At 53.5% G+C, this 13,095-nt stretch overlaps 1 protein-coding gene across 2 annotated transcripts in view; it reads right to left on the bottom strand.

Annotated features, from left to right (window-relative positions):
* AHCYL2 (adenosylhomocysteinase like 2) overlaps positions 1-13,095 on the bottom strand; it is an 82,294-nt gene that overhangs the window by 27,818 nt on the left and 41,381 nt on the right. The window contains exon 1 of one of the 2 annotated variants that reach the window (XM_069033673.1): positions 2,033-2,113. The exons of the other annotated variant lie outside the window; for it this stretch is intronic. Within the exon in view, the coding sequence (XP_068889774.1) occupies positions 2,033-2,086 (54 nt within the window). The 5' untranslated portion in view covers positions 2,087-2,113. Of the gene's footprint in view, positions 1-2,032; positions 2,114-13,095 lie in introns of those variants that run through there. 2 annotated transcript variants of the gene reach the window in all.

The following is a 13,095-nucleotide window of genomic DNA, read 5'->3' as shown; positions in this document are numbered from 1 at the left end:
GGGAAAGATCTGGGAGAGGAAGGAAGGATGTGGGAAAGGAGGGAAAGATCTGGGAGAGGAAGGAAGGACCTGAGAAAGGAGGGAAAGATCTGGGAGAGGAGGGAAAGATCTGGGAAAGGAGGGAAAGACCTGGGAGAGGAGGGAAAGATCTGGGAAAGGAGAGAAAGATCTGGGAGAGGAGGGAAGGACGTGGGAGAGGAGGGAAGGACATGGGAGAGGAGAACAAGACCCAGGAGAGGAGGGAGGGACCTGGGAGAGGAGGGAAGGACTTGGGAGAGGAAAGAAGGACCTGAGAGAGGAGGGAAGGACGTGGGAAAGGAGGGAAAGATCTGGGAGAGGAAAGAAGGACCTGGGAGAGGAGGGAAGGACCTGGGAAAGGAGGGAAAGATCTGGGAGAGGAGGGAAGGACGTGGGAGAGGAGAACAAGACCCAGGAGAGGAGGGAAGGACCTGGGAGAGGATTTGCAGCTGCACCTGGGAGGTTTTTCCCTGCTAATCTTAACCCAAACAACAGAACGCTGGATCAGGAGCACCCGCGGGAGGGGAAAATCCACAGCGAACTCGTGTTAGAGCCAGGGCCGCGCTGGGATTAACGCCCTGATCCCGGCGGGACGGGGGCTTTGCACACACCGGGGTTTCTGTTCCTCCTCTAAGCTGCTGGCCTGAAATAACTTCCCTTTTTTTTCCCTTTTTCTTCCCTTAATTTAAAACAAATCCCTGCACGGCTGAGCGGCTCCATCAGAGGAGCAGTTATTGGTGTGAAGCGGAGCTGGAGACAGGCAGGAATTGTAACAAAGGGGAATCATTTGTGCTCTATTCCCATTTTCCCTCCCCACATCACCTCCTCAAGGACATGGAACACAACCACCTCACGGGACACAGCGATACGGATAATCCAGAGCTCTCGGAGCCCTCCCACATCCAAAACCACATAAATGACGAAGCAAAAGAAGTCCTGGAGCGAATCAGGCAGAATTAGGCCCAGCCTTTAAAATAAACCCTACCCTCAACCTTTTGAAGGTTTAAACCTTTTTAAGGCCACCACAAGCCGGGTCCAGCTTTAGCGGAGACTGCCAAGAGGTGGAGGGAAGCACCAGGAAAGGGAAATTTTGGGAAAGGGCCAGGTCAAGGCTCAGATCTGCTTTTGGCTTGCGTTGAGCAACGTCCTTTGGCTCAATCCTTTGGGGAAGAGAGAGAGCGGCCAAAAAGGGAATTTCACGGAACCCCGGAACGGTTTGGGTTGGAAGGGACCTTAAAGATCATCCCATCCCACCCCCTGCCACGGGACAGCTTCCCCTATCCCAGGGTGCTCCAATCCCTGCCAAACGCACGCCAGCCGCGTTCCAGCCCCACTGGGAAGGTGGGGACGTTCAAGATGGGGGTGGAAACAGAGATTTGGCTCCAGGCTGAGCTCGTTCAGCTCCCACCAAAACACCTCTGAAGGCAACGGCCAACCCTGCACGGGGTAACGCTCCAAGGAGAAGCTGTGGAGCCTTGGATTCCTCGGATTTAGGTGCCCGACCCGCTCTGGGGTGACACAAGAGCTGCTGCCTTCAACTCCCAGCAGGAACCACCGATTCCAGCTGGAAAACCTCCCCTGCAGGGGCACAAGGGGTTAATGAGTGCTACATGCAGGTGTGCGCTCGTTACATTCCAAATGAGCCTCGGCTCTCTCTGGCCTGGGCTTTCTATCACCAAGAGCCACCTTGAGCTACTTCTCCATGCAGAAAAGGTCCCGTTATCCGAGGTTTTCCTGGAAAACCTCCCCGCACCGACCCCAGCGACTCCTCCGTCGCTGTGCTCTGAAGAACAACCCCGGAGCAACGTGCTTGGCTCAGCCTTCGTCACTCCCGAGAGAAAACGAAGAGAAGCTCTCCGGAGCTTCTTCCGGGAATTTCTCCAGCTGGGGGCCTCCAGGAAAAAGTGATTGGGTGGAAACAGCAAGGAAAAGAGGAAGAAAATAGAGATAAGACAGAAACGAACGCGTTTTTGAGGAGAAAAACGATGATTATGGTCCTACAGAGTGCCCTCACCTGGGCTTTCATCCCCGAGTCCCCGTTGACGTTGTACTTCTTCTTGTTGGGCATGACGGCCTCGCCGGCTGCCCCTGGGCGCCGCTCCCTCTGGAGCAGGGAATGCCCCCCCATTTATAGCCGCCAGCCCCATCCCGCTCCTGCCCGCCGCTCCTGCCCGCTCTGGTTTCACCGGAGGCGGAGGCAGGCAGGCAGGGAGGGAGGGAAGGAGAGGGAACCAGTTGGATTTTCGGACTCTTATTTTTTTTTTTTTCTCCTTTTTGGCAGGGAAGGACCCCAGGACTTAATGAGGCGTCCCGACAAACAATTCCTGCCTGTGTTTCGTGTGGAATTACAGCGTTCCCTGACCTCGGACGCTTCGCGGCAGTTTTGAACGTGGCCCGGCTTGTGTGTGCATAACAATGGCTTATTTATGTAACCAGAACAAGCTCCCCTGCTCGCTGTAATTAACTTGCTAATTAAGCTCTTTTAACTCGGGTTCCTCCCCTCCCCACTCCCTCTTTCCCCCCAATGTCAGATGATTGTGTTCAGGAGCCTCATTAGAAGGAAATTAACTAATGAGCAACTAAAACAGCGGAGGCGGTTGTCGGACGGCAAAGTGGTTTTTAATTATCCCGGCCCTGGCCGTGTCCCCCAGGGCAGCCAGGGCAGAGTTTGTCCTTGGAAGGGTCCGGACTCGGACATTCATCCCTTTGGAATTATGCAATCACGGAATGGGTTGGGTTGGAAGGGTCCTTAAATCCCATCCAGTTCCACCCCCACGGGATGCTTTCCACTGTCCCAGGGTGATCCAACCTGGCTTCAGACACTTCCAGGGATGGAGCAGCCACAGCTGCTCCGGGCAGGATGCTGAGGGGTTTTTATGGGAATTATCCCGGGTGATACAGGGCCAGGGATAAAACTCCTTGGGTAACAACGGCAGCTGCTAAATGAGAATTAAAATGATCGCCCTGCACGGGGTCTGCTCATTCCACAGCCTTTCAGGTGGGAAGAGATGATCCAGGGAAGAAATAATGGGGAAAACGAGGGTGGTGAGGCTCTGGCAGAGGTTGCTGTGGTCTCCTCCAACCCCCCCCCATCCCGTGATTCCATTCTGTGATTCCAAAGAAAAGGGATCTGGGAAGCAACAGGGCACCACAATTGTCCTCAGCACCATTTCTGACTAAATATGGAACAAAAAGCTCCCCAAGCCCTGATTTTGTACACCTGATTTACACCTGATTTAGCCCGGATTCACCACGGATCGGATCGGATCCTGCTCCCCAACACTCGTCCCGAGGATGGAAAACGCTGCCAGGGAAAATTCCTTCCAATTTTCCTGCCAGACACAGCCCTCGATGGTGTTTTCCATCTCCAGGGAAAATTTCAAGGAATCCACTAAAAGAGTACGAATTCCTGAGCTAAATGAAAGCAACTCCTGGAGGAATGGATGGGAGGAAAAAAAAAAAGGAGGGAAAAACCTCCCCAGAATTCCAGAGTTGTAGAACAACTGGGAAATGGAAATATGGAGTATTTCCAATGTGGAAATATGTCAGGGAATAAGAATCTGGGATCAGCACTATTTTTCTCAATTGACACCACGGCCAAAGTTGTGTTTTCCAGGAGGATTTTTCATTTTCCACATTATCCGTGAACCTTTTCCTGCAAAATCCTCCAGGAGACACGACTTCAGCTCAGTGTAAATCAACTCAAAGCCTTCAAAGGGGGGAAAAACCCCATTTTATGGGAACACCAAAGCACAGACTCCTTTTCCAGCAGGTTTTCACATCAAGATACCTAAACCCAAAGGCTTTTCCTGGGGAAAAATTAAGCCTTTGTTTTTCCCTCAGCGAAGGTCGAGTCTGACACACTAAAATGAAGAACCAATATTCCACAAAAATGCCAAAATCAGAGTTTTTTGCTTCATCTCCACCCCAGAGCTCAGGAATCTTCTGTAAATCGTGGGTCAGTCAGATAAAACCAGGGAGAACGACGCTCCATCCCAGTGAATTGTTCTGTAGTGAGAACGTCTTTAATTGATCCCTGGCCACAGATATTTATTTTTTTCTAGGGAACAAAGGGAGAAAGCAATGATTTTTTTTGTGGGATTAAGTGGCACCAGCATTGCTATCAACTTCCAAATCCACCTGCAAAGAACTTGGGAAGGTAAATTTCCGCATGGAGTGAGTGAAAACCCAGTGTTTTGTGGATGGAACAGCAGGATGAGGTGGTGGCCTTGGAGAAGTGCCACCGCTCGGTGACAAACATCCTGGGAAGTCTTTTCCCAGTGGAAAAACGCCTCATCCAGTGATGATGCAAAGAGATAAAATCAATTTACCTTTTTTTGGATGGAGAAAGGCGAAGGCTGGAGGAGAAGCGATTTTGTGGGACCAGCACTGAGGGGACCAAAGTCCCTGTCCTGATGTCCCACCAGAGCCTGGCTCCCGCTCCAAACCTCCTCCCGCTTCCCTCCCATCCCTATTCATGAAGGAAAAGTTTGCTTCCCGCAGCACTGGAGCTGCCAAGGCGGATCCTTCACCTCCTGCTCCCTTCTCCCCGTGACACCTGAGAGGCGCTGGGGGCAGCGGGTGTGGGCAGGAGCCCGGCTCCTCCCGCGGCACCGGTGATGCCGGACCCTCTCCGTGCTGGGAAGGAGCTCCAGCCCTCAGCTCTGCTCTCCTCATCCACTCACCGATCATATCATTCCAAGAAAGGGACTGTCCAAACCCGCTCATTCCAGAGTTTCACATGGGTTAAATCGATGTGGGATCCTGGCTGAGCTGGGAATTTCACCAGAGCTCAAAGCGTTTCCAATTCTGCTTCTCCAGAGGTCACACGGAGCTCGGCTCCAGGATTAACGAACAGGCTTAACCCTTTGGCATCTTCCTTCTGGGAAAGCACTCCGGGAATGTGCAGGTCCAAGCTGGTTTTAGCCACAGGATTTGGGAAAGGAAGGTTGTCCAGCCCAGGCACAGCTGTCCAGGGAGGTTTGGAGTGCCCATCCCAGCAGGGGTTTCAGAGCCGTGTGGAGGTGGCACCTGGGGACAGGGGCAGCCGTGGGGAATGGTTGGATTCCACGGGCTCCGAGGGATTTTCCAACCTCCGGGATTCTGTGATTCCATCAGAGTCCCAAAACGTGGAAGAATGAGGAGAGGGGTGAAGAGGTTTCCAAGGGGGATGGACATTCCAACCATCGATGCTTGAAGGCATCACCCCAGGGCTGGATCATGGAATGATGGAACGGTTGGGTGGGAAGGGACCTCAGAGCCCCTCCAGTGCCAGCCCTGCCATGGCAGGGACACCTCCCACTGTGCCAGGCTGCTCCAGCCCCAATGTCCAGCCTGCCAGGGATGGGCCATCTCCCAGAGAATCCCTCGGAATCAGTGGGAGCAGGGAGGAGAAATCCTTCAAAGAAGAAAAGAACAAACCCCTAAGCCAGGCACTTCCAGTGGGGACAACAGGAAGGCCAAGGAATAGGGAAACCTCCTCCCTCAGCAGCGGAATGGGTCCCCTGGGCCATCCCAGCTCTGCTGGTCACCATCCCACAAAAAGCAGGAAAAAGAGGAAATGGATATTTCCACACTGCCTTGACTTGTGATGAACAGGTCACGGGTGGTTCATCAGTTAAAAAATGTGGGATCTCAGCAGCTGGAGCTGGAAAACCCCTGTGGAGCCACCACCTGCCAGGGCATCTGCTGCAGCCCCCATCCCAAGGCAGCATCCCCTGGGATCCCACAGCCGCACACACAGGAAATCCTTCCATGACTGCTGAGGGTGTTCAGGAGGTCCAGGTGGGATTTTAGGGAAAATTCCTTCATGGAAAAGGTTATCCAGCCCTGGAAGGGGCTGCCCAGGGAGGTTTGGAGTCCACATCCCTGGAGGGATTTCAAATCCACATGGATGGGGCACCTGGGGGACACGAAGCAGTGGTGGCCTTGGCAGTGCTGGGACCCCACGGGCTCCGAGGGATTTTCCAACCTCTGGGATTCTGTGATTCCATCAGAGTCCCAAAACGTGGAAGAACCCACATTTTAACCCATTTTCCCAAGAAGCAATCCAAAGGAATTATTATTATTACTATTATTATCATTACTATTATTATTATTATTATTATTATTATTATTCGTTGCTAATATGATTTTCCAATATTTGGTTAATCATAAGAGGTGGGCTGAGGTAAAAGCAGGGACTCGGCAAGAACATGAAGACCTAAAAGACTGTTTGGAATAATGACCTTAAAGATAATGAGCAATTTAGAGCTCAGGCTAATTATTTCTTGCAATGTGGCTGCTCCCTCCCACGCTGACCCGAGGAGCCACATAAAATGTGAACGAGCCGAGTTAAAATCCTGATTAAAAACATCGCTGCAGGACACGACCCCGAGCCCTCTGGAGATGAATTCCATGCCACAGCAGCTTTAAAGCATCCATAAAATCATAAAACCACGCTGGAAAAGGAAATTACTGAGGCCGTAAGGTAAAAAAAAAAACAAAGTCTATTTAAATCAAGTTTTTGCCACCTGACCCTGATCCCAGCGGCACCGAATCCATCACGGGAAAATCAGAGGAGGGGATAGAGGCACAGGGAGAGGTTTTGTTTTCAAGGAGAACTCCACGAACTCCGGGCTTTTCCCAAGGAAAAATCCACATTAGAAATGAATAAACGGGCGGAATTGTTGAAGCAGTACAAGAAGCTGTGAGCGATGCTGAGTTTGTCACGGACAAACCCTTAAATGCAAAGCTCCTTCCCTGGTTGTTGATGTGTAAATGTGATACAATTTTGGGGAAGGCTGAAAGAATCGTGCTGCAAACAAAAAAAAACGAGCGAGAGGCAGAATAAACCAGAATTTTACAGTAAAATCCGAAGAATTAAGAAAGGGATAGCAGGGAACATAAAGCTGGAATAATGATACCTGAATGCAGTGCACGGATATTATCTGTAAACAAATATCGAATCCTTTTGTAGGAGCACCAGAATCCCAACTTTTTATCATGCATCGATCCAAGTATTTTTAGAACTCCCAGGAAGGACAACTTCAAATCCAGGAACTGGAGATGTGAGCAGGAATACAGGAAGAAATAACAAATATTGGTCCATTTTCGGGCCACACGACACCGACAAAGCCCCGGGGGACACGCGGAGCCAATCCCAGGCACGGAACCTTCTGCCTCCCGAGCCCTGCCAGGTTTTTGGAGCAATGTCATTTTATTTTCAGCTGCTTTGGGAATTCTTCCCGCCGGAGAAGCAGAGAAAAACATATTTTAGTACCTGGTATCCATTCTAAACTCTTTAACCACCCCAGTGAGGAGCGCTCGCTGCTCGAAGTTGTAGAGGTTTTATTCCGACAACAGAATGTAAATTGACGGTAAAAATTACGGTGAAAAGATGGATCTGAGATGAAATTCCCAATGTAAACTGATGGTAAAAGTTACGGTGAAAAGATGGATCTGAGATGAAATTCCCAATGTAAACTGATGGTAAAAGTTACGGTGAAAAGATGGATCTGAGATGAAATTCCCAATCTCCAGGAACACGCTGTGGATTCTGCCCCAACTCTCCTCCCCGCCAGTCCCAAATTCCTATAAAAATTAGTTGCTAATACCACGGATTTGGGGTGACCAAATCATCCCCCGTGCCTTGGTTGTTAATTACGAGGCAAGAAGTGCTGCCAAAGGACGGGGCTCGTTAATTCCCCACCTTAACGAGCCTCGTTCCAGCTAAATGCCTCCGTGTCCTGAAGTTCCCTCCAGGAATTCAGCTGGCTAAAAGGAGCAGGTCGGTAACTCACCATCCACTCGGGCAGCTGGAAGGCGCCGGCGCCGCCGTCCCACATCTCTGCCGGTGAATTGTTCCAGGCTCACACCTGGGAATGCACAGGGATGCACAGGGATGCACCAGTACAAATCTTTCCAGGCTCACACCTGGGAATGCCGTGGGATGCACAGGGATGCACAGGGATGCACCAGTACAAATCCTTCCAGGCTCAAACCTGGGAATGCTGTGGGATGCACAGGGATGCACAGGGATGCCCCAGTACAAATCCTTCCAGACTCACACCTGGGAATGCCGTGGGATGCACAGGGATGCACAGGGATGCCCCAGTACAAGTCCTTCCAGACTCACACCTGGGAATGCTGTGGAATGCACAGGGATGCACCAGTGTGGATCCCTCCACGCTCACATCTGGGAATGCTGTGGGATGCACAGGGATGCACAGGGATGTCCCAGTACAAATCCTTCCAGACTCACACCTGGGAATGCCATGGGATGCACAGGGATGCCCCAGTGTGGATCCCTCCATGCTCACACCTGGGAATGCTGTGGGATGCACAGGGATGCCCCAGTGTGGATCCCTCCATGCTCACACCTGGGAATGCTGTGGGATGCTGTGGGATGCACAGGGATGCCCCAGTGTGGATCCCTCCATGCTCACACCTGGGAATGCCGTGGGATGCTGTGGGATGCACAGGGATGCCCCAGTGTGGATCCCTCCTTGCTCACACCTGGGAATGCCGTGGGATGCACCAGCCCAGCCCCCCAGCTCACAGAACCTCCAGGGACAGATCCCCCAGCGGAGGCGTCCCTCAGGATCCGGCCTCGCGCTCGGGGCAGCGATGGGTTCCTCATTCCTGCTCCGAGTCCCGCACCAGGGAAGGGCTCAGATCCAGCCCAGTTTCACAGCCCTGATTTCCCACTGACCTCAGCTCTGCTCAGGGTTTGAGTCAGGACCAACCTGGCCGCGGCGTGGAGGATGCGTCCATCCATCACCTGCCGATGGTCCCGTCCCCAGAATTCTGATATCCCCACGGATCCGGCAGCGATGTCCCACCTGGATTTAGACCTGGATGTGTCCAGCAACAAGGATTTCACTTGGCACCACCAAAAGTTCCTGCAACCTCAACTCGAAGAGCGCAGGGACGCCTCAAATCCTGACCGAAGCTCAGCTCCAACTCGATCCGGTTCCAAATGAGCTCCACATTCCAAGGTGGATGCTTTTAAAGGACCGGCGTTCAGCGCAATCCCGGGAAGAGCGGGCATGGAGCCGCTGGAAGGGCTGCAGCTCCCTCTGCTGAGCAGAAGGAACATTTGGAAAGGGATCTCCCGCTCCTGCAGCGGCACAATCCCACATCCAGACTGGGATCCGAACACAATCCTGACCCTTCGCAGAGACGAGAATTCAGTTGTGGCTTCAGTTTAACCGAAACTCGCTGCTCCGCTCAAAATTCCACGCTTCCATGAGCTTTTGGAGCCCTCTTTGGAATGCCATCAGCGCCGGGGTGCAGGTGGGGCTGGGAGCATCCACCTTCTTTTCCTCCCTTGGAATTCCCGTTCTCTGCAGGGAATGTCCTGGAGTTGGCTGTATCTGGGGCGATGTTTTCCCACTGGTGGCAAATTCCCCCTTCCTGACTGAAAGAAGCTTCCGGTCGCTGCTGCCTTGAGCCCATCCCATTCCCGTCTCCAAGAACATTAAGCTGGGGCCAGGAAAAAGCCGGAGTGTGGGATTTGCACAGCACCGATATTCCCAGGGAGCTGAAGGGCTTCCCAGAGCGCTCGCTGTCCTGCACACGGGGCATTCCCTCTTCCATGGAAAACATGGAATCATTGAGGTTGGAAAAGCCCCCGGAGCCCACGGAGTTCCAACCATTCCCAGCACTGCCCAGGCCAGCGCTGCCCACGTCCCCAGGTGCCACATCCACACGGCTTGGCAACCCCGGCAGGGATGGGCACTCCACCCCTGTGCCAGGGCTGGACAACCTTTTCCAGGAAGGAATTCTCCCAATATCCAACCTGAGCCCTCCCTGGCACGACAGGAGCCTGTTTCCTTTACCTCCAGATCAGCACATGGGGACAGGGAATGGGACCTGTGGTCACCTCATCACACGCGGCCTCTGCTGCTCCTTCCTCCGCACGCTCCTCCCCTGTGGGGTCTCTCCCATGGGCTCAGTCCTTCAGGAATGCTCCAGCCTGGATCCCTTTGCCATGGGCTCAGTCCCTCAGGAACTGCTCCAGCCTGGATCCCTTTGCCATGGGCTCAGTCCTTCAGGAACTGCTCCAGCCTGGATCCCTTTGCCATGGGCTCAGTCCCTCAGGAATGCTCCAGCCTGGATCCCTTTGCCATGGGCTCAGTCCCTCAGGAACTGCTCCAGCCTGGATCCCTTTGCCATGGGCTCAGTTCCTCAGGAACTGCTCCAGCCTGGATCCCTTTGCCATGGGCTCAGTCCTTCAGGAACTGCTCCAGCCTGGATCCCTTTGCCATGGGCTCAGTCCTTCAGGAATGCTCCAGCCTGGATCCCTTTGCCATGGGCTCAGTCCCTCAGGAATGCTCCAGCCTGAATCCCTTTGCCATGGGCTCAGTCCTTCAGGAACTGCTCCAGCCTGGATCCCTTTGCCATGGGCTCAGTCCCTCAGGAACTGCTCCAGCCTGGATCCCTTTGCCATGGGCTCAGTCCTTCAGGAATGCTCCAGCCTGGATCCCTTTGCCATGGGCTCAGTCCCTCAGGAACTGCTCCAGCCTGGATCCCTTTGCCATGGGCTCAGTTCCTCAGGAACTGCTCCAGCCTGGATCCCTTTGCCATGGGCTCAGTTCCTCAGGAATGCTCCAGCCTGGGGTCCCTGTGGGGTCACAGATCCCACCAGGAATCGGCTCCAGCCTGGATCCCTCCTCTCTCCATGGATCCCCAGCTCCTGCCAGGACCCTGCTCCAGCAGGGATTCCCACGGGATCACAGCTTCCCTCAGGCATTCCCTGCTCCACTGTGGGCTCCTCCAGGGGCTGCAGGTGGATCTCTGCTCCACCACGGAGCTCCCTGGGCTCCAGGGCTCTGCTGCCTCTCCACAGGCTGGGAATGTGGGAATCTCTGCTCCAGCACCTGGAGCAGCTCCTGCCCCTCCTCCATCGCTGGGGAGCTGCTCCTCCCACATCTTCCCATCCTCTCTCCCCTGCTGTTGGTTTTGTTTTCCCTTGTGCAACGTTTTATCCCACGGTGCTCCCAACCATCCCTGATGGGTCCAGCTCTGGCCAGTGGTGGGTCCAACATGGAGCTTCTGGAAGGTTCTCACAGAAGCCCCCCTGTCCCCTCTCCCCGTCCCCACCGCTGTGTCCAGTGCTGGGCATCGCGGGACAGGAGAGGAACACCCCGGAGCGAGCCCAGGGCAGGAGCAGGGTGATGGGCACGGGAGGGGAGCGTCCCTTGGAGACGCCAAGAGCTGGGAATGCTCAGCCTGGAGCCAGGAGATCTCGGCACAAGAGGACCTGGACAGTGCCAACACCTGAGGGGAGGAGAGGACAAAGTCAGGATCTCCTCCGTGGTGACCCCTGAGTGGGCAGGAGCCACCAGGGACTAACAGGAACAGGAGGAATTCCAGTGCACCACTAAAAAATTCCCTGTTTTCCTGGGAGGGTGACGCTGCTCTGGGACAGCGACACCGTGGAGGCTCCGTCCTTGGAGAAACCCAGCACCTGAGGAGGGATCTGCTCCTGGCCAACCTGCTCCAGGTGGCCCTGCTGGACTTGATCCCCTGAGACCCTCCTGGGAAGTTTGATCCAACCAAACATTCCAAACTATTAAACCCTGAGTTGTTTCCATTTGCCACGGCAAACCTTTCAAGTCTGGGATCATCTCTGGGATCAGGAGTTTCAGCACAAGAGGCGAGTTCCCATCACTTCCCATCTGGGCCCGACAGCCTTAATTTAGGGAAAAAAACAAACTAAAAAAATATTGAAGTTATTTTTTAAGTTTTAGAGGTCCAGCTTTAGGTCAGAATGAGGAAATCAGGGTTTTCCTCCTTCCCTCCCACAACCCCTCCGTGTCAGAGGTGGAAACACCGGAACAAAACCTCCCAGATGCTCCCTGACCTGTGGGTGGTGGTTTCCAACATCCCTGACTCAAACCAAGGTTTAGAATTAAAAAGTCCAGGCAATACCAGCAGTGATGGGCTCGGAAAGCTGCTCCAAGTCCTGGCTCCAGGAAAAGGGATAACAATTAGGAAAAGCTTTTAAAGGCTGCTTTGATTAATAAATCACTTAGGGATGAGTTTCAGAGCCAAGAACAGCTCAACCCTCAGTGAACATGAAACTTCCATAACCGAAGGCCTGAGCGGAGAGCAAGAATTAGGAATTATTGTCCACATCCCCAAAAATCCAGGGATTGCCATTCCTGCTGAAAAGCCAGGCACGATTCAGCAGCAGAAGGATGGGACCAAAGCTGGGCTCTTGGAAGAAAGAGGGAATGGGATGAATTCCAGCCGAGAGGCTGCAAGAGCCCCGTGCATGCACGAGGGGGAGCGAGAGCCTGCGGAAAAATCCCAACGTTTCCATCCGCGGAGGAAAACGGCAAAAACCGGAGAGGTTTTGAGGAGCATCCAGCTCCACCGTCAGGCGTTTGTAGGGACTTCTTCCAATGCAAACAGGCAATGAAAGCGGGTCGGGAAGGGACTCAGAGCTTTTCCCGGGATGGAAGGTGAAGGGAGTTGTCCCCCTGAGGTTCCCGGGTGCTCCCCAGCTGCTGCCGTCCCCAAAAGTGCTTCTGGAACAGCTCATCCCATCTCCAGCTCTCCCCTTGGCTTGGAATTCCAGCAGATGCAGCACTGGTGAGGCCCCATCTCAAATCCTGGGGGCAGTTCTGGGGCCCTCACAAGACCTGGTGGGCCTAGAGCGTGTCTGGGGCTGAGAACAAGGCTGGAGCACCAGGAGAAGGGTCTGGAGAACTTCGGAGAGAGCCATGGAATTGTATCACGGGGACAAGAGCCAGAGATGGAAGTTTGGGAGAGAGCTGGGAGTTTTCTCCAGGCTTTGATGTGTGGTGGGAAGAGAAGAAAGAAGAAATGAAATTCAGTTCTAAATCGAGACCTTTGGGTTGAGCATCCTTGGAAAAGGAGAAGGAGTTGAGCTGGAGACCGTGGCCAGGAATGGTGAATTCCTGGAAAAAATACTGGACACACAGAGCTCACCAAGTGCAGCTGAGCGGCCTGGGCTGGTGGGAGGTGGAATTTCGGGTGGGAGGTGGAATTTCTGTGGGAGGTGGAATTCCCAGTGGGAGGTGGAATTTTGGGTGGGAGACGGAATTTTGGGTGGGAGATGGAATT

Source organism: Aphelocoma coerulescens, chromosome 1A, assembly GCF_041296385.1.
Source record: "Aphelocoma coerulescens isolate FSJ_1873_10779 chromosome 1A, UR_Acoe_1.0, whole genome shotgun sequence".
NCBI classification, from domain to species: domain Eukaryota; kingdom Metazoa; phylum Chordata; class Aves; order Passeriformes; family Corvidae; genus Aphelocoma; species Aphelocoma coerulescens.
The sequence above is the reverse complement of the archived record's forward strand: the minus strand, read 5'-3'. Positions and strand labels throughout refer to the sequence as shown.